Genomic DNA, 25,889 nt, shown 5'->3' with positions numbered 1-25,889 from the left:
TTTTCTAACAGACCTCGTATATTACGTTAAAAAATTCCTTCTATGTCTGGCGCGCCTACGAATGCATTGCCCATTCCCATTACATTCGACCAATGGTTTATAGCGAGGTTTCAGGAGGATATGAATCTCTGCCAATAACCGTCGCACTTGTCGAGACGACGACGAGACACCTTGTCGAAACATTGGTCCGTGGACAGAAGCTTCTCTGCCGGCACCTTGATGAAGTTTTGTTGGTTTCTGACTATTAACAAATTAAAGTGAGCACTACTCTAACTAAAGGGAGTCGGTGTATAAAGCTCTGCAGGTGCGTTACAATGATCGCACGATGACTAATCTCACATCTGCAAGAAATAACAGGATGCTAAATTTGCCGATAACTGTTTTATGCTTCAGCACTCAAAGGCAAATCTCACACACGCTGTGGGTGTCGGCAATCTTTGCCAGAGGATTAACAGAGAGCATGCACTAGCATTAATTTATATTTTACAGCGCAGTACTCCTTTTTCGGCTGAATATATTCTTTATGTGCGTGCGTGTGAAGCCTACAGAGCCGATCTGGAAGCCTTCAATCCTAAATACCCCTATCGGATGTCTATCATTTGCATTTTACATTTTTACCATTGGGTGACCGACTTGCGATCCTGCACGTTCCCGTAGCACTCCTCCCATTTTCCCCCTCCAGAAGACTCCACCCATCTCATGCCTACGCATTAGGGGGGAAAAAATGGCGGCGATATCAAAATCAAACCGGCAGTTGGAAGGCGATCAATGTAAAAGCGAAACGACAATCAATACTGCTAATGCAAATCTACCGCATCCTATCGCATGATTGCCATTGATTTCTCCTTTTCTTATTTTCCCTCCATAAGTAATATCTGACAGTTTGCATGTACGAAAGATTAGAGTGTGGGGTTTTTACGCCCCGAAGCGACTCAGGCTATGAAAGGCACCTTAGTGGAGGGTTAAAAATTAATTTAAACCACCTGCGGTTCTTTAACGTGCGCTGAGATGCTAGAGCACACGGGCTTTTTTTTTATGTTTCTACCCCATCGAAATACAGCCTCCGCGGCCGGGATAGAACACGAGACCTTGGGATCACCAGCCGGACGCCAAAGCCACGCAGCCAGCGCGGCGGGTTTTCATATATGAAAAGGTGACAGAGCTAGCGGGTGTGACCGGACACATCACTACATTACTACGTTTTGGACAGCAAGAGGAAAGCACTGGAGTGGTAGCTGGCGTACCTGACCTTAGCACAGGTGCATGTCCCAGGCGAGAGCAGTAAAATACTCCTAACTACGTCATTTGAAAGAGTTAGCTGAATTTGGGTAGCAAAGAAAGCGAACCGGCATGGGAAATTTCTGCCTGTTCACCACGCTGCTCTTGACCATGTTTGTCGCGCTTCCAGAGAGTGCTACGTCGTTTGAAGATTATTCGGAGCTACAAGCCCACCTGAACCACTGAAGTGAAGGTCACTCCGCGTTAACTTAACCCCTGAGGTGACAGACTTCTTTTTCGGCACACCAGAAAATTTCGCACGCAAAAACGGAAGGTTCCGTAGAATTCCAATTTTTTTTCTTTCGTAACGAAGGCGTTTTTTTTTCCTGAGAAGTGAAAAGCTCCGCCATTCAACATAAATAGTTGCCTCGAATAAAGATATAAACTACGGCCCACATCTACTCCTCATATACGTATGAATGTGCCCTGGCATGATATTCCCTATCCAAGATGTCCAGGTTTCAATAAAGGAACGCGGTTTCTGTGCAGGCTTACGCGATTATAAGCGAATGTAAACCAGATATAAAATTGACATTGAGGGATCAATTCAATTTCGTCGATGTCAAATATTCAGATTTCACCGAATGGTTAACTTTTCTGCTAGAGAAAATAGCCGACTTTCCACATAACGGGCGATGACTAGTTCAAGATGAGCTAATTGGTTGGCTGCGGCACCTGCCCTGTTTGTAAGCAACACCACTCGCAGCATGCATGACGAGACAAGACATTTCGGGATTTGGCTCCCTTCTTTGAAAGCGACATAGGCATACTACAACGCCCAGCACAAAACGCATGGCAAAAAATAAGCCCCCGATTAGGATTCACATGTGGCCGCTGAAACGATAAAGCACGGTATCGTTCGCCGCGCTTGACGGGATGAACCTGACCAGTGGAGGAGGCTTGCTGCGGCTAGGCCCACGCAAGTGGTATTTCAGTAGCGGGTACAACTTAGGACAGTCCGAAGAGTTGACATGAGAAAAGGAATGCGCGTGTTAGAAGTGGGATGCATTCCTTCGTAATCTTGAAGCAAACGGGCACGACTAACGGTGCCCTTCGAGTTACGATTTTGCACTACTAAGCAGACGAGGGAAGGGAAGAGAGGGACTCGTTATATCGTCCATGACAGAAGCCAATGGTGGCCGTAACCAAGGACCATAGGGGATTTTTTTTGTTTATTTCCACTACTAAAAAGATCACACTTCGAAAAAGATCACACAGAAAAAGGTCACACTTCGAGGGTAGATGTAAGCTTGAAAATCAATGCAAGAAAGGCGAACCGTGTTCTTGCACGCTCATAAGATCCTGACAGAGCTCTGATGCTGAGATCGGCGTCAGCGGGTCTTGCTTGGAAGCAGACAGCACACATGTTCCTCCTGGGTGGCTCTGAGTACCTGCTGTCTACTCGACGGCGACTGCTTCAAGGCCTGCCGTAAAGGACCACGGGGAGAGGGTCCAGTTCTCATCTGGCTTCAATCAACGTGCTTTGCTGCGTTGGAGTGTGGCCGTCTTCGACTCAAAGGAACGACGGGTTGGAGCGCGACAAAAGCGCCCGATCTCCTGTGTCGCCTCACGTGTCTGGCCCACGAGACGGGTGTTATTAAGCACAGGTTTCGGCAATATGTGTCGAGCACCAGTTGGCCATGGAACAACACGTGTATTCTCCTCACTCTCAAGCTCAAGCACACGACAGGGACGTGTACGCAATAAGAGAAAGTGTGAGATTGTGCGCGGAAGTGAACATTCAGGCTACTCCCTCCTAGGCGAGGGCGTCTTCTACCTAGGGACTTTACGGAAGTAGAGCCCTATATAAGTCGGCTGTGAGTGTGGCCAAGAAATTCTCCCATTCTCTCTTGAAGATGTAATATATTGTAAATAAACCCATTTGTATTCTTTCTCTCATCACCCAACTCCTTCACTCGACGGCACTTTTGTTCTGGTGGTGGGAATGGGCGTCGACTTGACCGAGGTTTCGTCAAGCAGCAGCAGTAACGACCCCGAACCCCCCTCATCCACACTGCGAACTAGTCTTGGGGAGCGCCCCTCAGACGCTGCTTTTCTATCGTTAGCTTTTGTTCGCGAACGACAGCGTGCCCTGCTTTCCCTGTGGCTTTTTATATATGGCGACCCAGTCTTCGGTAAAAGAGGGGATGTTGCAAGTATGTGCTGCACAGAACGTTGAGAGTTTCGGCTCGACCGAACCTCGCCGTCACCTCCGCCGACCACCACAACGAAGGACAAAATTTGAGCTACTTATTGGCAAAGCTAATGGATAGCGCCACGGGAATTGTGCTATAGGGCTCGATTTGGACCAAAATCGACATCCAACCATAGCTGACCATGCCCAACACGATGGTGACCTCCAAATTTGGCCGTGGCCGAACCTCAAATTTGAACTTGGCCGATCTGCGCCAAAATCGATGTCCAACAATAATTGGCCATGCCCAACACGATGGTGTCCTTCAAATTTGGTCATGGGCATTTCCAAAATTTGGCCCGGACTACCGCCTAAATTTGACCTTGGCCGAATTGTACAAAAAAAAAAAATCAGTGCTTTCGCCCTTGAAGTGGTTTAAGGAAGTTAAAACCCTGACAATATTTTACGCCAAAAAACTTCCATGTCCGGCGCGGGTACGAATGCATTGCCTTCACATTCAACCTATGTTTTATTGCGGGGTTTCAGGAGGATAAAATCTCTGCCAATAATCGTCGAATTTGTCGAGACGAAGGCACAGAAGTTTCTCTCCCGGCACCTTGATGGAGTTTTGTTCGTTGCTGACAATTAACAAATTACAATGAGCACCGATATATCTAAAGCGAGTCGGAGTATAAAGCCGTGCACGTGCTTTACACCGATCGCACGATGACTAATCTAACATCTGTGCTAACTTTGCCGGCCCCTGTTTTATATTTTAACGCTCAAAGGCAAGCTTCACACGCGAAGCAGATGTCGGCAATCTTCGCCGGAGGAGTGACAGAGGGCATGCATTTGCATTAATTTATATTTTACTGCACCTTGCTTCTCTTTCGGCTAAAAACCTGCTTTATGTGGGTGCGTGTGAAGACTACAGAGCCATTCTGGAAGCCTTCATCCCTAAATACCCCGATAGGATGTTTATCATTTGCACCTTACGATGAATTTTTACCGGCAGGTGAGCCACTTGCGAGCCTGCACGTTTCTGAAGACCTCCGCACATCTCCACCCTTCACAAGACTACGCTGTAGGGGCAATAAAAATTGACGGTGAAATCAAAATCAAACTTGCAGTTGGAAGATGATCAATGTAAAAGGGAAATGAACAATCAGTACTGCTAATGCAGATCTATCGCATCCCATATCATGACCGCCGTTGATTTCTCAATTTCTTATCCCGCCTCCATAATTAATGTCTGACTGTTTTAATATATGAAAGATTGGAGAGTGGGGTTTTAACGCCCCAAAGCGACTCAGGCTATGAGGGGCGTCTTAGTGAAGGGCTCCGGAAATTTCTACCACCTGGGGCTCTTTAAGTCTTTAAGTACGCGGGCCTCCAGAGTTTCGCCACCATCGGAATTCAACCGCCGCGGCCGGGATCGAGCCCACTTCTTTATGTTCAGCAGCCGAGCGCCATAACTCCTGAGCCACCACGGCGGTGAGACTAATAGGGTATATATTAATTGATAAGGTAACACAGGACGTACTATGTCATCCGCTGTGAACAAGGGTGGCGCTGGTGAACGCTCTCAAGATTAGATTACACTGCATATAAATACCCCCGAAAGCAGAGGACTGGGCAGCCCTCGCCGTACAGCACTGGACGCGAAATTCGGAGGTCGTGGGTTCTGATCCCACCGGTGGCATGTGGTTGTTTTTTCGTCTGCTTTCTAACCAAATTACCTTTAAATAATTGCCCAGCTGGTCGAAATTTCCGGAGCCGTCCACTATGTCGTCGCTCATAGCCTGAGTCACTTTGGGACGTTAAACCCCCAAAAAGCAAATCATATCTATTGGTCTCCCATTCATGAACACCACAAATAAATTAACAAAAAAAAACTCCTTGAAGAGAAGTTTATTGGACTCATTATTCATACAAAGGGGCCATAGTCCCTCACAAAGACAAAAACAACAAGGCAGCGACTAGTGTCGCTCGGTACAAATAAGCTATGAAACAAGTACACGACGGCGACTGCTATCGCCGTTCACACAAAATCATTCACAGCACAGAATGTTCAAAGGGTCCATAATGTCCAGGCATCGCGGGGGGAAGCACGCTCACTAAATACGATGAACGCGCACCGACACCGCGCACCACACACTCAATACGGCAGGAGCCGCACCGTCACGCGGCCCCCGCTGGCGGCGATGAAGCGGATGCTCCACCGCCGCAGGAACTCGTCTTCTGGGAGGGTCACACGATCTAAACACACCTGTACAAAAAAATCTCCTATGCTCCTTGGTTTCGGTGACTGTTTGTTGCGCCACTGACAGTCGAGAGAAAGAGCACATTCAAAGTTCTAACTTGAATGAGATATCATTTCATTTCCATCACTCAAAAAATTACAGGTTGGGAGGGAAGACTTTTTAAACGTCTATCTTAGAAGCTCGTCTACACGGGATGCAGGATTTTGCGCGTAGCTCTAGTTCCCGCGCCCAAGTGGCTCCTGTGTATAGCTCATCTACAAAGACGGCAGAGTGCTTGGTCCTTCGCGGTGAGCATTCAGCAGCTGCTAAAACAAGCAAACAAACCATTCTAAATAAGCGGGCAAATGCATGAACGCACTCATTTCCGGGGATGCCTTCATGCCCACGCAGGGCCACATGTAATGATGATTTCTTGCTGTAATGCTGGTAGCGTAGATAGTACGTGGACTGAAGATGAAGAAGCGGTGCCTGTACGGAAGGGTCTGCATGTTGCTTAGAAGTCTGTAGAGATGGTCACGAGGTCTCAGAGGGGTGCAGGTGTGTGCTATAGACATAGATATGGCTAGGCATTCTGCCCAGAACAATAACCTAGGTTGGCCAAGTAGGTGAAGTGACATTGTGACGTGTTCACAACCTGCCCGCCGGGTTGTAAGCAAACTTGCCACAGTGGCAGTTTGGTTTTATTGATTTGGTTTTGGTTTTATCTCAATAAACCATTTTGGTTTTTCCAATTGGGCACCCTGGTTGTTTTCCCGTCCACTTACTACATCCCCGTCCAGCCTATTCAACCGACCAATGGTTTTTGCTAATAATTAATTAACTAATAAAACTATGTCAGTGAAACTATTTTGTTCGATTGATTATCACTCATCAAATGCATTTATATTCATTTCAAACGTTATTTTCACTCCTTTGCCTATTTTCTAACTACTTTGTCGTCCACGGCTGTTTTTCCGTCCTATCACTGTATTTAGACGTTTTTCCGTCCTCTCACTGTATTTAGACGCTATTTAGCCGTTTTTTCGACATTTTTGGCTCTAATTAATAAAGCAATTATCCTAGCGACATGATTTTTTTTTGCACAACATTCTCACATCACCCACTTGTGATTACAACCACTTATTTGATGCTACACCTTCTGAGAACGTCACAACTACTGCGAACACGTTTTGCGGACATGTTTTGGTGGCATGACCCCACCGACATAGCCTAGAAATGATTTCGCATTAATAAATGATTGGTCGCGAGAGGTTGCTCTGAAAGAGCAACCTGGGTCTCACAAGTCCCACCAATGGCAGCATCTGCTATCGCAGGGTAATGGCGCACCGCTTAATCGCGGCACCACTGCGCCAGGATTGGTGTGAGATCTCCCAGGGATCTATGAATGTAAAGTCGAGAACGACCAATTCCGCATACATGGGTATGAATCCATTAGAGCTATCGTTTCATACCCTTAAGGTGGAGATAAAGAGTCGCTTCCAGTTTTTTTTTTTTGTTCACTACGTAGACGACACTGCTGTTGTGGCCCACCTCAGCTTTGCCACATATCCAACCCGTAATCAGTGCGAAATGTACAACTAAACCGCCTAACGCAGACATGTTGCATCACATTGCAAATGCGACCGTGCTTTTTTTACTGCCCTCCATAATTATTGCCTGACTGTTTGCATATACGAAAGGGTGACAGAAATGGCCCGGCGAGGGGGTTGGTATAGAGCTGCTCAGCGGATGTGGCAAAGGGTTAAAAAGCAAGCAATAGCTACGCCAATGTATTCATGATCAAAAGAGCCTGCAGCTGCATTAAACCACCGTAACCCCAGCAGGTGAACTGAAATCTTAGCGCTCGTGTGCGGCTGAGCAAGTGCAGTGCTTAAAAGCGAGGGAAACGCAACCCAACGCCGCATTGGAGACTAATAGTTCGTCAAAAGGGTTAGCCAAATTTGGGTCGCAAAAGATGAGAAACACTATGCGCTATTCCAGCCACTTCTCCATGTTGCTCTTGACCATTTTTCTCACGGTTCCCGACCATGCTGCGCCTTTTGAAGATGATTTGGAGCTACAAGCCCACATGACGCCCGTAAGTGAAGGCTATTCCGCGCTAACTTACAACCTGCGATGACCTTCTTTTTCAGCATACCGGAGAATTTCGCATACAAAAAAAAATTCGCCTTTAGAATTCAGAAAATTTCCTTCGTGACGAACGCCTTTTTGCCTGAGATGTGAAAAAGCTCTCTTGTATAAACTACGGTCCACATGTACTCATTATATTGTGCTTAAATGTTTCCTCGCACGACATTATTCAGCCAAGATATCCAAATTTCAATAAAGAAACGTGACTTCTGTGCAGGCTTGTGTGATTATAAGTGACCATAAGTCCGTTATCAATTTAATAATGAGGTATCAACTCAGTTTTGAGGTTGCGAAATATAGATATTTCGCGTAATGGTTAATTTTCGTTCATTCAGATATTAGCGGACTTTCGGCAGCATGGGCGACGACTCATGATCTGAACGAACAAACGTAGCGTTTAAACAGGACACAGAAAGATGAGGACAGGACGGGGCTACAACTTACAACTGAATGAAATCGATAAACGTTTCACCTTGCGTAGCACCACACCGTCCGGTGACCCGAGGACAGATTCGGCCACACTACCACCGCCGCCATCGTCTATGCTTCCGCCGCTGCTGTCGCCAGCCCGCGCCGCATCTTTTCTTTGCGATGAGTCACGTCCGGTACTAATTCTTCCCAGGCCCGTGTTCGCCGATCTTAACAATGCGTAACTGTTTGGGAGATGTTTGGAAATCCAGAGTCATTGGGACAGTACGTGTCCATTAGGTAGAGAGGATCACTGCCGTGCAGAATAAAACACGATGATAATCCAGCAGTTGCGTTGCAGGGTTGTACACGTAGGATACGAAAGAAAGTGGTCGAAAGAAATATACTTCGCCATCATGTCGCCGAGGGCTCATTTAAACCGCTCGACCATGCCCTTCGTCTAAAGATGGTACGAAGACGTTCTAAGGTGAACGATATCACACTCGTGCAGAAGGGCTTCCATTACGTCTGTCAAGAGGACACGACCCCGATAATTTAGCAATTCTTGCAGCGCACCATGACGTAGATTGATGTTCTAAAGTATGATACCGGCGATGTCACGTGCTATTGCAACTGACGACTGGGCAGTTTCCGCGTACCGCTAGAGATGACCGATGGCGACAATGATCCAGCGGTTCCCTGCGGAAGTGCTGTGAAGAGGCCCTTAAAGGTCGATCTCAACGAAGTCGAATGGCCTGGCTGTACAGGGCGAATGTTGCAGAGGAGCAGGAGAGTGCGGTGATTGGTTCTTCCGACGCTGACATTCGAGACAAGAGCGAACGTCCTGGCTGACAAAATGGCACTTGCCCCGCCGGTAGTACCGAAGACGCAGGCTGATTAAAGTTTTCAGCAGTCCGGCATGGGGGCACTGCGGGTCGTCGTGATAACTAGCGCAAATGACAGAGCGGAGATGCCGTGGCATTACGAGCAACCATTTTGGAGCATACGATAGGCATTTCCGACGGTAAAGCAGCTGGTCTCGTACGACAAGGCGATGAGCTTGAGGGCTCCTCTAAAGGGAGGAGCGCTGAGCGGTTGGCTAAGAAATTCAGAACTGAAGCAACCCAAAGATCCTTGCGCTGCTCAGGAGTCATATTAATGTTGTGAAGAGATGGTGTGAGGCCAGAGATACAGGGTGGATCAGGATCAGAGGGCACAGGGGAGCGGGAGTGGGCGTCGACATCTGAGTTCTTACTACCGCAGTGATAAATGACCCGAATGTTGCAATCTTGTAAACGAAGACGCCAATGAGCAAGGCGGCCGCATGGATCTTTAACTGAAAAAAGCCAGCAAAGAGCATGGTGATCTGTGATTTCTTCGACTGGGCTGCCGAATACGTTAGGGAGTTAAGGCACTCGTCTACTGAGCTGGTGTACCCGGGTTCGAACCCGACCGCGGTGGCCGCGCGATGAAGGCGAAACGTAAAAGGCGCCTGTGTGCTGTTCGATGTGAGTGCACCGGAGGCCTCTGGAGACCTCCACTACGGCATCGCTTTCTTCCTTTCTTCTTTCACTCCCTCCTTCATCCCTCCCTTACGGCGTGGTTCGGCTGTCCACTGAGATATGTGAGACAGTAACTGCGCCATTTCGTTTTCTCAAAACCAATTTTCAATTTTTGTCACCGCCGAAATTACCGGAAAACATTCTCGATGACTGAATAATTAGTCTGGATTTGTGAGTGTACGGCTGGCATAAGCGACGAGGGACTCATTGAAACCAGGTTTGCGCTAGCCGAGAACGGCACCCAGGCCGATGCCGCTGGCGTCCGTGTGTGTGTGTGTGTGAGGGGGGGGGGGGGGGGTGAGAAGACAGCGCAGCGTTGTAAAAGCTTTGTCGCATGCAGGAGACCAAACCGACAAGTCGAGGCTGCCCGCTAGTAGTTGTGTCAATGGCGCGATAGTGACAGCAAAATTCCTAACGAAGAGGAAGAAATGCGAGCAAACATCGATAAAGTTTCGAAATTCTTTCAGTGATGAGGGCCTCGGAAAATCAATTACTGCATGGAGCATGGTACGGCCCGGGAGGACCCCAACCTTAGACGCGACATGGACTAGAGCGGTCAGCTGTCGGTTGCCAAAGCGACATGTCTTTAAATTGAGTTGCTTCTCAGCGTCGCTGAAACATCGATGAACAATCTCGAGACTAATACGGCGAGATGAAATGCCGTTCATGAAGATGTCGACATCATCCACGTAGCAGAGGCAAGTCTGTCATTTCAGCCTTCGGAGGATGTAGTCCATCATGCGCTCTAGAGTGGCAGGAACGTGATACAGACCGAAGATCATGACAATAAATTCATACACGCTGTCAGGCGTTACGAAAGCTGTTTTCTGACGATCGCCTACGACCATCGGCACCTGCCAGTACCCAGAGCACAGGTCCAATGAGGAAAGTACTCCGCTCCATGCAGGCAGTCAAGGGCGTCATCGATACGAGGGAGAGGGTAGGCGTCCTTCCTAGCAATTCTGTTTAGCCAGCGATAGTCTACGTAGAATCGAATGGAGTGTTTTTTTTTTTTTAGAAGCAGGACCGGAGATGCCTTCGGGCTGCGAAAGGGCTGGGTCACCCCGCGGTCTAGCATGTCGCTCAACTGTCCATCAGTGATGTGGCGCTCAGTGGCGGAGACGTAGCAGGGACGCTGGAGCAAAGGACCGTTGGTCCCGGTGTCGACATGGTGATAAATCCTTGTCGTGTGAGCCAACGTTGTTTGGTGTGAATCGAAGGACGCATGGAACCACTGAAGCAAGGCTACCAGCTGGGCGCATTGGAGAGGCGTCAGAGCGGCATCGAAGGAACGGGAGAAATAAACATCGGACGGGGTGGGGTCGGTGAGATCGATGGCTGGAGCAAGGGCGCTGATGCGATGCACGTCAGGCTCATCAGTGATAGCAGAAGCGTCTATGGGATCGATGCCATAAACCGTACGAGGAGATTTCCCCGAAGAAATGTGGTCAAGAAAAGCTACGCTTTTCCAACGTACAGAGCGCAATAAGCACTAGAAAGTTTGAGCACGGCATGCGAGAGCAATGCAGATTTACGACGAGCGCAAAGAAGAGAGGGTTATGGAGGACAGTAGCGTCAGAGAGGGCAGCACAGTTCAGTGACACAAGAACAGAAGAGAAAGCCGGCACATCGACGCCGTCCGCGGCAAGGATATGCGCATTGGTAACAGGGAAGGCGTCCAAGAAAGCGTCGCACAGCTTCGACAAATTAATGTGAGCACGTGCAGAGTTGGGAATGGCGTAATGCGTGGACAGAAAGCCCCACCCGATGATAACGTCTTGAGAAGAGCGGGCGAAAACGATGAAATTGATGGTGTAAGAGAGGCATTGGATTATAAGGCCGGTGGTGCATGCTGTTTTAGGTGGAATGTGTTCAGCGCCCAGGGTTCAAAGTGAAATATGAGAAAGCGACGTCGCCACTTTTTTTTTTCAGTTTGCGGCACGAGTTGTGACTAATGGTGGACATTGCAGCACCAGTGTCGATAAATGCATCAACAGCAACACTTTCAACGAGCACTTCAAAAATGTTCGTAGGAGAGGGAATAAGGTTTGACATGGTCGGTGACGACGTATTTCCTGCCTCCGGAACTGAGGCGACTAGCTTTCCTCTTGTAGGGTGGGGACCGGAGAAGCGTAGGAGAGTGAGAATGGCGTCGAGGAGAAGGCGACCTGTGGTTGTAGGAGCCGGAACGAGACGAAGAGATTCTGAAATACAGGTGCGGATGGCAATAGGACGTCATAAGCCGGCGCGGGCATGTAGTCATGAAGACGGTTTCCGCGTGTGCGGCACTATCTGGCCACATGGCCGGAGATACCATGTAACTTGTGCAGTTCTCGCCGTTCTGCGGGGTCTGGCTACGGGACCCTTGTTCGGCGCGAAGTTTCCGGACAGGGTGGCGGCAGAAGACTTCGGTCAGACTGGTTTTAAGAGCCGCCCGGGTAGAAAAATTTGGATTCCTTATTGCGGAACCTTAAGTTGACGAAGTGGGTCAAGCAAAATATGACGTTGGTGAGCTTAGCGTCATTATCCCATTTGTTATAGGCGCTCACAGGTTCGCAGGATGCCAGTCAAGTCCTTGACGCCGGCGTTGTTAGTGCCGTTCAAGATGCCAGGGTCGCGCTGCCGCACGGCACCGGAACAGATGACAGCGGTGGGAACAGGCTGGCCAGGTTGGGCCGTGGTGTCAGTTATCGTTGAAGAAGTAAGTAAGGTGCGAATGCGGAGTTCCTGGGTGTTTACAGCCGGTATCTCTAACAAATGCAAGCAGAAAAACCAGGAAGTCAATGTGGGAGACCACAATATGTACCTACGTTGCTGCTCCGAGGCTAGCGCTTGTTGTTGCCTCTGAAAGGATGACGCGTACCCACGGTGGGGGATTGCGAGAGCGATACGGAGTTTCGTCAGCTCCGTCTTCATGCTGCTGTCCGCCTTTCGCCAGCGTTGGCAGCTGGTTGTTCAAGCGCCAACTGTCTCCCTTACAATAACATCTTTCACTTCCGTTACCGAAAAAATGGCTGTGGTTTAACTCTTCTAAGCCTAGTTGGAGCAAAAGAACGGACAGTTAGCATCTTCTGCCAATGCCTTCCCCTGTCGCCTTTAACTGGCTTGCAACCGCCGCTTAGCGGGTCTTTGCTTACGTTCTTCCGCTGTTTCGGCTGCTTCTTTGGCGCGACTAGCTACTCGCTTTCTCTTCAACGCCGCAGCCCCTCGAGCCACATCGAAAGGGTGCTCCGCTTAGCCTGCTGTCTATACCGCACAGTTCTCGCACACGTTACGACCGCACTGCTAGCCGCGCTCTCCTCCATGGAGAAACTGAACGTGAGCAGCTGCTTCGCCTCTTTATTAGGCGAACAGCGAGTCTCGCGGTTAGTCATGTGACCACAGCTGGCGAAGCGGGGTTCAGCGCGCAGCGCAGCGACGGCGGCGGCACAGCGGCTACAGTTGCGGTGCATCACGTGGTATGACGTCCGGCCACACCTCCAGTGCTCCTCCGGTTGAAGGTCATGCGGCAGCAGTCGATGACCTTGACGAAAGATGTACTAGTGGAGCTTTCGCTCCAAAAGTTACAGGTTAGAAGTTAGAACTTTTTGAACGCCCTTCTTAGAAGCAGATGTACATGGAATGTCTGGCTCACTTGGAGCGGCAACTCTCGCACCCGCGAACCGCTGTTGTAGCTCAGTCTTCAAAGATGGCAGAATGATAAGCACTGAGCATTGCGCGTTCAGCAAAGGTCAAAGCACGTAAAACATTCGTCTATTTGCTGCGATTGAAACGACGCTTGCTAGTATACTGATAGAAAAGCCCTGTACTTCTGGCAGGGGATCATTGAGCGCGAGTAGCGATAAACAATGTCTAACAACACAATGGCAAGCTTCGATTTGGTAGTACGTGAGTACCAGCCCAGAATTTAATGCAGCTGCTTAGCTTTTGAAACCTCCATTTTCCAAGATCCTAATTCTTCTGACTGCGTTCTTGGCGCAGTGCGAGCTGATAAGGTACCATGGCTACCCCTGCGATGTCCACTATGCGACGACAGAGGACGGCTACGTGCTGCAAGTGAACAGGGTTTCGCATGGAATCAACGGCAACGGGTCAACCACACCGGAGCAAGCAAATGCAACATCTGGTCGCCACCCCGTCCTCCTCCTGTCTCCCCTATTCACTGCGGCGGACATTCACTTCCTCAACTTCCCGTGGCAGAGTCTAGGCGAGTACCGTCCCAAGGAGGGAAATTACGCGTTGCGGCTTTGATTCCTTGTGAATGAAATGCAGTGCTCGGGGCATAATAGTTCGCAGAGGCGGCGGTCAGGCTAGCTGGTGTTGCATAGCTGGGTGAAAGGTAGTGCGAAGACAGGACTTGAAGACATGATGTATACTGACGCAGACATGGACCTCAACTCAGGCCTATCGCGCACTCGCAAAGTATACGGCAAATACTAAACAAAAAGGAAACAGTAGCTACAAAACACGGTGGCAAATGAGGCATTGTAGATCGAGAAGAAAAATTAACTAAATCTTCTGTCTATGTTGTTTTTCTCACCCAGGTACTATTACGAAGAAGTCCGTTCCAGATTTCCGAGAGACCGAGCCTCACAGCAGCCTTACGGCTGAACAGCACGTGGAAAGAAAGTGACGAAACCTACCATTTGGCGATCACTTGCCATAGAACAAAAGAGAATCATGCACCATTGCAGGCAGCCTTCCCTCTCCACAGCTACGAAACGCGCATGCTTAAACTGAGGGCTCAAAATTACATTTTTCGTGATTTTAGTCTTTAATAAAAGAAGAGCGAGTACAGGATACCGCTTTCGCACTAAGCCTGCTCGACAAGGCGTTCAGAAAGTGAGGGGATGATTGCTATTGTCAGTTTTCTAACCAGCAAAATCAGTTAATGAACCAGTCAATCGCTGCGCTTGGCGTGCATGGCTAAAATGAAAACTTGGAGGCAGTCGTTTTGCAAGACCAGTCTGTCGGATGAAATTCTCGTTGTGCGCATGTATTCCGAGATATTCGCTTCCAGATGTTCGCCTTCAAAGGTAAGAAGGAAGCAGATATCAGCTTCCCCAATTTCTCTACGCCGTTGCAAGACGAAAAACGTCATGCAATGGTGACGATTAGTCAATTCTTCTCCAGCTATGACGCTGCTCTCTCGTATGGCATTTCGTCTTCCAGTCTTCCAGCGGCGAATAGGGGAACTCGTAACAGCTCCCCTTTTACTTTCGGCCAGCGAAAACGTAGAAACGCCAAACGCAATAGCTGAGTTACACCAGGAAGTCATTTGGGCCAATCGTCACTCTCTTTGTCGTGCATGCGTAATTACGTAGATTCAGATTGGAATTTGGAGGCCAATATCTTGGAATACAGGCTTGCTGCGAGAATTCCGCTTAGTGGAGCAGTCTCGCAAAGAGGCTGTTTGTAGGTTTACAATATAAACATGCATTATAAGTGCAATTACTAAGAAGTTCACGAATTGGTTGTAGTTAAAAAGGAAGTTCAAAACGACAATTATCCTCCAACTTTTCGTCCGCCTGGTCACATTTTGTGTTCCCAAAACCGCTTATTAAATAGCGTCCATCATTTGTTTTGAGACTTCTGAATGACTGACTTGAACAGTGTACGCGATGGTAATGTCTACAGGTAAATTCTTCTTAGACTGGAGGCTTCAGCGAAGGCGGAGTAAGCGGTTTAACTATTATATTACATTTCGATCTATTACACATCCCCACAGCCTGTTTACAAGTACCGGCAGTTATAGCGAACGACAACAGTATCAGGAGCTGCAATGACATGACCACGCGCCGCTACAGATGTGGAAGCTTCATGAATTCTTTGGATCATGTGTTGCAGCACCGGCTCCTGACTTCAACGCTGACTGTTCCTATCTGTTTTTCTTCCCTGCATGTTTTTTGGGCAATCAGGCATTTTCTTTTTCCTTTGGCTTTGGACAAACACTTAGGACACTAAACTGACACCCGGGAGAGCAATGACAGGTAGACTTATACATAAATCTAGGCGTTGCAAACTTCGTGTTCGCAGGATTTCTGCTCGCCGACAGCGGATTCGACGTGTGGGCTATGAACTCAAGAGAAGCGAAGCCGTATTCAAACCACACGACCCTGTCGCAACACGACCGTAAATACTGGCAGTGGAGGCAAGCATAACCTTATTTTATCTACTACATCGAACACATGCCATTTATGCAAAAGAAAGTCGTGCTTGTGCTCTTGTTGAGGGTACCGTTCGACCTTCAGCACGAAGCGCAATGGTGTCTTACTTTCAATCAATCAATCATTCATTTTATTTCCTTAGAAAAGGAGGAGTACGGGACTAAAAGCTCGAACAGCTTGACGAGGTCCCGACCCCTTGTTAGTTGGCATGACAGCAGGATGACGGCCAGTCTTACACCAAAAAATGAAAAAAATATCACAAAGCAACGGGTAATACAGAATGAAATAAGACGGCAATCAATCGGAGAAGCAACAAAAGGTAATACAGATAAATCAACACACATAAGCAACAGTGGTGAAGAAAATTAGGCAAATAGGAAGACATGGTTTAGCCTTGCAAATGAATAAGTTGACAAAAACGTTTAATGCGACAGTTTCAGTTTCTGGAGGGATCAAAATTTTGTCGGTCTAGTAAGTTTAACAGCGAAGGTAATGTATAAGACAGAGATTGTTCATCATAGGAGGTTCTCGGGTTTGAACCTCCTAAGGTTTGAACTGTTCGGCTTAAACCGAAAAAAAAAGTTAAAACTATGCGAATTCACTTTCTGAATTCAGTTTTAACAATGCCTGCGTGACTGCTGAGGTTTCTACTGAGTCGAATGCTTTCTCGTAATTAATGAACGCTATATATAGGGGCTGGTTATATTCTGCGCATTTCTCTATCACCTCATTGATAGCGTGAATATGGTCTATTGTCGAGTATCCTTTACAAAAGCCTGCTTGATCATTTCGTTGATCAAAGTCTAAGGTTGTCCTGACCCTATTAGGGATTACCTTAGTAAATACCTTGTAGGCAACAGACAATAAGCTGATGGTCTGTAATTCTTCAAGTCCTTGACGTCTCCTTTCTTATGAATTAAGATAATGTTAGCGTTTTTCCAAGCTCTAGGTACGCTCGAGGTCACAAGGCATTGCGTATACAGGGTGGCTAGTTTTTCGAGCACAATCTCTCCTCCATCCTTCAACAAATCTGCTGTTATCTGATCCTTACCAGCCGCTTTCCCCTTTTGCATTGCTCCTAAGGCTTTCTTTACTTCGTCCTCCAGTGTATTATATCAATGCTCTGATTTGGTTGCAGTTTCGATGAGATCGGGCGGAATGACGCAGCAGCAACCATCGATCTCGTCCTCAACGCCACGGGTGCCAAAAAGCTCACAATTCTGGCCTTTTCACAGGGAGTGATCGCATCTCTCGTGCTACTCTCAACAAGGCCGGGGTACAATGACAAGGTGAGAATTCTGTTTCCTGTGCTGTAGTTCTGGAGGAATAGATATAAATATGTTGTTTTGCTCAACTGCCCCTCTCAATTGCCTCTTTCGCGATGGTAGTTAGGCAGGTGGGAAGTTCAGTGTCACACAGCCCTCATCTATTTGACAGTATCTCAAGAGTTATCGCTTACTGCTCTGAAACTTTCTGTATGGCTTTTAAGGCATAAACAAATTTCGTACGCTTAAAAGTCACCGAATAAGCCAAAGAACTCTCCTCGTTACCACATTCTTTGCAGCACTCCCTAATTTGTACAAATTTATTGTGCACATCACTAATGACAAATGCGGCTGCCTCTGAAACATTCGCCATCACGAATATTTTATTTTTCATCCCGACGCATTGTCAGTGCTTGGCGTTTATTTAGTAAATGATGGGTTCACCGGGTGGTACCAGTATGCATTCCCCGTCTTTGTGCAGGTCAACCTTCTTGTCGCTTACGGACCAGTTGGAAACATCACACACATGGAACCGCCATTTTCGCTGCTGGTGCCATTGCTGCCTGTGCTCGTGGCAAGTTATTCATGGTCCTAACGACAAAACCAGTGCTCAAGATATCATAAGAATCGCAGGCTACTTTTCACGGTATATGCCTCTGTCGCAGAAAGTGGAGTCAGAGAGTGCTTTATGTTTGAAATGAGCGGAATGCACCTAAACAGGAGCTGAGAAACGTGTAATAGTTTTTTATCCGCACAAACCATAGCGCTATCGAAGGTGTTATGTGATATGCTTTACACAAGTTTGAAAGTATAAGTTTCAGCAGCTCCCCACTATCATATAAGGAAATACTGTGCACATAATATGGTCAATATTAGCGCGTAAACTTTGGATTTGTCCTCTCTCCGATGCGAAACTAGATCTGACCCAACTTTGTTTCAGGAACTTTATTCTATAGTATTAATTCAAGCTCTGTTTACGAAAATAATGCTTGAAATAATTGTGCGGTGAACTAGGCAGAGAAACAACTGAAACATTCATTGTGTGCAATCAAGGGAAATGCAATGCTTCTGGTTTCGTTTACAGTTTAGGGGGGTTTAAGGTCCTGAAGCGACTCAGGCTATGAGGGACGGCGTAGTTACGGGCTCTGGAAATTTCGACCACCTGGGATTTTTTGATGTGGACTGACAACGCACAATGCACGGGCCTCTAGAATTTCGCCTCCAAAGAAACTCAACAGCCGCGGCCGAATGTGGTGCTTCATCAACACAAGTAACGTAATCTGAATATCAGGCTTCTATCATAAGCGCTGACTTGAGAGGCTTCTCTTGTTATGTTCTCTCTTCGGCAGTGTAAAAGTAAACAAGCTAGGTTTATGGGATGTAGATTTTTTTACTTTCTTTCACTGTAGCATCCTAAATTCATTCTTAGTAGGAAATGTAAACGCAGACACAATCAGAAAAGAACCACTAGTCCTGTCGTGTCCTGTCTGCGTCTGAAATTTCGCTAGTAATAAGGCTTGAGGAAGCCGATATCAACCAGCCCAACAAAATCCGTTAAAGTTCAATCAAGAAGACATGCATCCTTTCTTCCTCCGCGCGACGGGGCTAAGGTCCCTTTCTTTACGGCCGCCTTCTGGGTTCAGCTGTTTCGCCTATCACTTCATATCCTACCTGAAGTAGCGCAAAGTTGCAAAGTAGCGCTAGAGAAGAAGTAAATGATACCGCGCTACGCTTAAGCAGATAAAGAACCTCCCACGAGTAGATTTGGCTAATTTTATTTGGTTCGTACATCAGCAGGCTCTGGTCATTTTTTATTTCAAATATGCTATCTGTGCAGGTTTTGTAGGTTTTGGGGGACCTCTTTCGTTATCGTACTTTTTCCAAAAGAAGCAAGTGTCTCGCCTTCACAGTAAAATTTGTTTGTTTGTTTTTTACCCATTTGTAGATTTGGCACATTTTAAAAGAAGAACCTCGATTCTTTGTTGCGAACCTGTCATGTCGGTGAAGCACCGAATACAGGCGACATTTTGTTACTCTAAGTAGGCTGCAGCATTTATGATTACTTGCGACCTGAAAGCATTCCATTTAAAAAAAAAGGAGTAAGTACAGGACGGTCCGGGTTGGCGAAACAAAATAGCTGTGTCTTAAGGCAGCAATGTTACCTCTGCATCACCGAGATCACAAGTGATGGTTCCGCAGAGACGGCCGCGTACCAGATAAAAGCAGAAGCAACATCAAAACACGACACAAACATTTGCACAGACAGTGAAATTCGATCTTTAACAACTAGAACATCACTGCTACTCCTCGAATTAATTCTTTCTCCTGTTTCACATCGAAATAGACCGAGCAGATTTTTTTTTATGTTACTGAAAGGCGTTTGAAGCCACAAGCGCCACAATTGCCAAAATTTCGATATATTTGGCAAACGGTCAGTAAGACCTCTTCGTTCAACAGCAATAAGTTTTTAAGTTGTTCCTAGGATATATGCACTGACTAGTAGGCACAGGCGCACCCAGATGTTTCCGGAACGCAGGAAACACAAAAAGCATTAATCTTCTCGCTGCTTGTTGGGGAGGCCTAACATTGAGCGGAGTAATTTATATCCTTTATTTCTGTTTGTTTCCTTCCTGCATGCTGAGACTATCCAGGCAGTACAATATTTGTGCAAATACCATGTTCTGAAAACTTCTGCGGGCACCTATGGATACTGAGGTTTGAAACACCTTCAGTTTTAAGATAAACATCGCTTGGAGGCAGACATGTACCTTTTTTGTTACAATTGAACCCGCACAAGATGTATCCTACCTTTTGGTGCGAAAATAAGATCGTTACGTGGAGTCTTTTCCAATATCACCAAAAGTTTGCATTGTCGATTTATACTCCTAGTGAAATATTCCTTATCACGATTTCTGTGACTGCATACGCAATCTACGTGGGTCATGCGGAATTCAGTGTGCACACCGCTTTCCGCACGACACAACCGAAACATATGGCCCTGCAAGGACTACAGGTACACATAGAGAACGGCTCGACACATAAGGGCGCTTTATGACGCCATGCACATTGTGCAAAAATCTTACGGAAACCGATAGAAATTACAAGAGATTAAGCGAAAACTTATAGATTTCAAAACGTTTCTAGCAAACATCTCTCGAACCAGCGACATAATTTCCCATGCGTGTCTCATGCGAAAAGGTCTCAGCAGGGATATCGGTACTTGGCTCCGGAAGCTGCAGTTTTGATTTAAGGTACTTATCCAAATGTTTTGTTATTTCGGTCTTAAACAGGTGCCGATTTCTCATTGACTTCTATCGACATGTTTGTGCAGCCGATGGTCGAGCCCTTCACAGACGCTGGTTTCTTCGGAGCACCCAATGACTTGCGACGATTGCTGTCGGCTGCCTGCAGAATCTTCGAGGGCGAGCTATGCTCTTTGGCGTTCACGATGAGTGCGTTCTGCAGCCGATCTCAGTTCAATGAAGTAAGGAGAACGCAGCCTGAAAGCGAGCTTTTCAATATTCATGTGTATCGAACTTCCGCGAAATGAATTGCTGTCTACGCCGCCAAGAACGTTTTCCCGAATTTCAAGGAATGAATATTTGATCCAGCGGTTCCCCAATGCCTTAGTGCGTAAAAACTAAAGCGGCCTGTCATCATGAGTTAACCTAATGTGACACCTCGAATGGTCTTTCTCCTTCCTTCTTTAACTATAACGATAACACTAAAATAACATATTTTAAAGTTTGGAGTTCTAATAATAAAGGATGAATTAGAAGGGGCAAAAGTGAAGAACGATAACAAACCCCCCGTTAGTCGGCGGCTGCTGTTTGGGAGAGGGCCTGCCCCCAGGCGTGAAGCTATAGAGAATAGGCGGCGTCCGGTGTCGAACCCGCGGCTCCCTGCTGTTTAGCAGCCATATGAGAGCGCCGTACTTTCAGTGGTCTTTTGTTCGCAGTCTCTTCTGGTGTAGCCGTTCGGGTGTCGCCAAGACTGCCCTGGCTTCGAGCGTTTTTTCCTCAAAGTAGAGCTTTGGAGTTTGCTGTTGCTGTTCCTTTATATGTTTTTTTTCACCAGGATTCTGGCTAGGATGCTACATTCTTAAGGTGACTGCTTGTATTGCTGATTTGATAAGCACATTTTATTCAAAAGAGGTGAATCAGAGCACGCCCAGAATAATCTTAATTGCAGCATCCCGGGCAATTATCCGGTCACGTCCACAAACATACTTGAATGAGGTTTCGGCTGGCCAGGTAAATCAGTTTCCAAGGCGGTGTTCCTTTGACATTACAGCATTTTTATCAAAATTCTGTGTGAATAAAATGCACTACATAACGCATGTTCTTATCTGCGAGAGGAGAGGGATTTGATGCACATTGTGGATTACACCTTCGGAGTTAGAAAAAGTGTCCGTAATGTTCGAAAAGCCATGGGTCACGTAACGTTCAAGCAGAGTCACGTAACGCTCGAGCAATGGAATAATGTAGAAAACTGGCTTATGGCATGTGTAGCGGCCAGTGAATGGAGTCGTAAAGAGATGGCGTTGCTCTTAGATTAAAATGGATCCAAATTTAGGTCTGTTTTTACTTTGTGTACACCATGACTACAGCGCAACGAACGGGACAAGAAGAAGGAACAGGCAGGGACACAACATAGCGCTGTGTTCCTGCCTGCCTGTCCCTTCTTCTTGTCCCGTTCGTTGCGCTATAGTCATAGAATATCGGAACCAACTCGCCCAACAACTTACTTTCTGTACACGTGCCCTGAAAGTTAGTCACTAAAATCCCGTGACAAATGCGAGGGGTTTTTTAAATACAAAATATTGGTTTATTGGGGCTTAGCGTCCCGAAGCGACTAAGGCTATGAGGGACGCCGTAGTGAAGGGCTCCGGAAATTTCGACCACCTGGGGTTCTTTAACCTGCACTAACATCGCACAGCACACGGGCCTCTAGAATTTCGCCTCCATTGAAATTCGGCCGCCGCGGCCGGGATCGCACCCGCGTCTCTCCAGTCAGCAGCCGAGCGCCGTAACCACTGAGCCACCGTGGCGGGGCGTACCATTTGTTGTTTTTTCTTAACACGTTGACCGGTTCAGTATTTTCATTAATACGAGACCGCTTTCTTGTTGACTCAAGTACGCCCTCCTACCACAATCCCATATGGGATTAGCAGTATTTGTAAATAAATAAATAAAATGCCACCAATTTGAACGCACAACATTGCTGGATTTTTCACGGACATTGATCCTCCAAATTGCTTGCTTATAATCTTGCCCCTTTCCAGACACGGGAGCCGATGTACATGGGCCACATACCCATTGGTACAAGTATGCAAAACTTTCGCCACTACTCCCAGGTACGTGGCTTGGTTCATATTTTTGGACAAAAAAAAAATGGCACTCAGGTATCAAAGGAACATGAAGCTGAAGAGGAGTAAATATAAAATTCTGAAAATGCCAAACTGTGCAGTTTTCTTGGCGTTTTTAAAGCATTTCAGGAAAATCAAAATGCGCGACTATCAGCCGTCTTTCTTTCTATGCGGATTTCCTGCCGTTCAACTTTACTTAGCAAACCTACAACGAGAAGCACACTGAAGCCAAAAATTCTGAATGTTAACGAACCATTAACATGCAACTAAAAAAATGACGTAGTCAAGTTATTCTTTTCACACTAAAGAAATGAGCTTAGCAGCTGCTAGCTCAATTTCACTTTGCAATGATAATTGCGTCCATTAATATGCAACCCTTGTATTCTGCGTTCCCGTACCCCATATACATTTCTGAGCAGCACGTTCATATTCAGTTATGTACACTAGAGAACGTAGAGATGCCCCGACAGTACACCGGACCACGCGGACAGTGGATGGATGGATGGATGGATGGATGGATGGATGGATGGATAGGAGCGCCCCCTTTGAAACGGGGTGGTGGCAATTGCCACCATGCTCAGCTTTTCTTTATTTATTATTTTTTTTGTTTACTGTGTTGGCAATTCTCATTAAGATTCTCCATCAACTTTTCCTACGGTTTCCTACTATTCTAACCTTATGCCACATCTCTGCTTTTCAGCCACCAATCCTCCAATCGCTTTTTGCTGACTTCCACTGCAGATTTATTTACATGACCATTGTTATCTTTAAACCCTAGGGCCTCAGAAAGAGTGACTGTGCCTGCATCGACATCCGGATGGATACCATCACATTTGATTATGAGGTGTTCAATTGTTTCCACAGATCTACCACACACTGCACATGTGTCATCTTCTTGGTTAAATTTCTTTTTGTAGCTGCGCGTTCTAAGACAACCTGATCTAGCTTCAAAAAGTAGGGCACTGCCTCTTGAGTTATCATAGAAAAATTCTTTCCTGATCTGCTTTTTCCAGAATCGATATAGTTCTACACTATGTTTCTTTTCCATTGAATTCATCCAATTTTTAACTTCCGCGTTTTTAACCTGTCGTTTAATGCTCTTTCTTTCTCCGTCCTCATGACCGGCATACTTACTGGTTAGTTTTCTAGTTCTTTTCCGCCACTGTGAGTCAACGTTCTTTCTGTATAAATATTTAAATACCTTAGCTGCCATAAATACCTTAGCTGCCCAGTGGAAGAATTGCATTGCAGCGCGCTCTAGCGGTAGATGCGCTTACTTACAGCGAGAGTTGACGCGGCACATCCGGCTGTCGAGCGCTACGCTTCTGATGTTTTCTTTATCAGCCGTCTAGGGCAGCAGATCAATTCTCATAGACGCGGGGCTTCATTTTTCGTTCTGGGGCACATGTACGTTTCGAGGGTCGAAATTACATGAATTCGAATTAAACAACAATACTACACTGATTGCTTTCAGCTACTACGTATCGTTGTATGCGGCTGCCTTTGTTTAGTACTGCAAGTGATATTTCCTGCAGGTCTACCGAGCGAAAAACTTCGTAATGTACGACCACGGTGCAGTGGAGAACATGAAGCGGTACGGCCAGGTAAGTGAACACTGAAATAATTACAATTTGTATCCTTTCAAGGAAGCTTAACTCTCCCAAAACGCCATTTTTAAACGTTTTTTTTTATTCCCGCATCATCACGCTTCACGGATTTATTTTTCGTTTGCCCAATAGCTCGACAACAGCGCTAATCATTGTATCTCTGGAAAGTGGACGTTCCTATCAACGTACACAAAACGTTTTGCAGTACAACAGTTTTCTGTCATTGACCTTTTTTTACAGTCTACGCGCTACGAGTCTCTCACTTCAAAAACATGTAGCTGCGCCCTATGACGTACACTGTTTTTATCACAGACGCGCGAGAATATATATGCAAAAAAAAATTTACAAATAATTTATCTGGGTGCGCGAGACCTTGGGAGTGATTTGGGCGCTTGAACAGGAAGCTGATTTGGAGAACGCAACGAACTTGAAACGCTGCTGAGAGCTACACATATTCCCTCTTCAATTAACAAGACAGCGTTGAGGGTCACATGTCGCAGAAAAGGCAGCGTCGACGTCGGCGTAGGAGTCATTGGGCGTCAGCGAGAAACCAAAAGTTTCCAGCTGCCTGGGCGGGAAGGCGGCAACCTAGCGACCGTAAGGTTGCCATTACTAAGACCGACCGTATGGGAGCCTTAATTGGGAGGACCGGCGTAAACGAGTATTACGAATCAAGGAAAGCATGTTTGGAAAATTCAGCACGAAAAAAAAATGAAAAGCAATATCACATTAACGATATCTCGTGTGTGTGATCTTACTTTTCATACTCTACTTTTTTTTCGCGCTCAATTTTCCAAACATGAACCTACTCCAATGCGCCAATTCAGCATCCTCGTGGAGTCAAGGAACATCCCTTATGCTACTGTAGCACATTGAGAGTAGAAATGCCTTTGTCCCTGGGGAGCATTTTACCTTTCTATGGAAAGACGGCGTATGCAATGAAAGCCTAGTATCTCTTTTTTTCAAGTAGCAGATTTATTTTTTATATAGGTTCACCGAAATCAGTGTACTCACAACACCATTAATGCAACATGATTTTAAGGCAGCATATTTCGAGCTCTTCACTCAATAGAAGCGTTAAAGCCCTGGAGGAGAACTGATTGGACACCTATCATACGCTATTCTTGGAGCATTGGAGGAATTTTAGCCGTTTTCGATTCGTATCGTTAGAATCAGAATCGTTATGAAGCTTTACGCGAAATATATTTTACTTAAAACTTTACAATGTACAGACTAAACCGCCGCCCTATCCACTGGAGCGCATTCGACTGCCAGTGGCCCTGTTTTCGTCGCTGGGGGACACGGTGGCCGACAAGAAAGACGTGGAAGACATGGTTGTCAGACTCGGCTCCAACGTCGTCCTTCATCACGTGGTTTCTCAGAAGGAGTTCCGCCATCTGGACTTTGCCACCGGATCCAAGGCGAAAGAAATTTTGCACGACGTCGCCATTGAAACCATACGGAAGTACGCCACGTAGATCTCAAGACATCTCGTCGCCTCTCAGACTGCGTGCAAGCACCGCTGTTGCACTGTGGTGGCAGTTGAAGGGAGGTTTTCCTGGCTACCGTACGCGTTCGTGGTACCCCAGAACACTTCTGTTGCGTTAATTAATGTCTGAATGATAATAATATAATGTAAAACGTCTCCTAACCATTGCACACGTGTACCGAAATAAAACTGGCGGAAAAGCGAGGTCTCGCAAAGA

General features: G+C 46.6%; 1 protein-coding gene across 1 annotated transcript; it reads left to right on the top strand.

Annotated features, from left to right (window-relative positions):
* The first annotated feature begins 7,666 nt into the window (after positions 1 to 7,666).
* Positions 7,667 to 25,661, top strand: LOC149339742 (tear acid lipase-like protein). The gene is made up of 9 exons (XM_089550987.1): positions 7,667 to 7,753; positions 13,758 to 13,983; positions 15,813 to 15,927; positions 17,082 to 17,232; positions 17,690 to 17,782; positions 20,540 to 20,692; positions 22,493 to 22,564; positions 24,112 to 24,180; positions 25,416 to 25,661. Exons 1-9 carry the CDS (start codon positions 7,667 to 7,669, stop codon positions 25,659 to 25,661), a joined length of 1,212 nt encoding a protein of 403 aa, XP_089407113.1.
* The last annotated feature ends 228 nt before the right edge of the window (positions 25,662 to 25,889 follow it).

This window comes from Amblyomma mixtum, chromosome 6 (assembly GCF_055824585.1).
Source record: "Amblyomma mixtum isolate Tamu chromosome 6, ASM5582458v1, whole genome shotgun sequence".
Lineage (NCBI taxonomy): Eukaryota > Metazoa > Arthropoda > Arachnida > Ixodida > Ixodidae > Amblyomma > Amblyomma mixtum.
Note: the sequence above shows the minus strand (reverse complement) of the source record. Positions and strands in the feature narration are given on the sequence as shown.

Bases quoted from the DNA above. Each gene is read 5' to 3' on its own strand.
- LOC149339742 (XM_089550987.1), top strand. From the start codon at position 7,667: ATGTTGCTCTTGACCATTTTTCTCACGGTTCCCGACCATGCTGCGCCT. The intron at 13,984-15,812 runs GCGAGTACCGTC...TCGTGTTCGCAG, and splicing joins CTTCCCGTGGCAGAGTCTAG to GATTTCTGCTCGCCGACAGC. The intron at 24,181-25,415 runs GTAAGTGAACAC...TACAATGTACAG, and splicing joins ACATGAAGCGGTACGGCCAG to ACTAAACCGCCGCCCTATCC.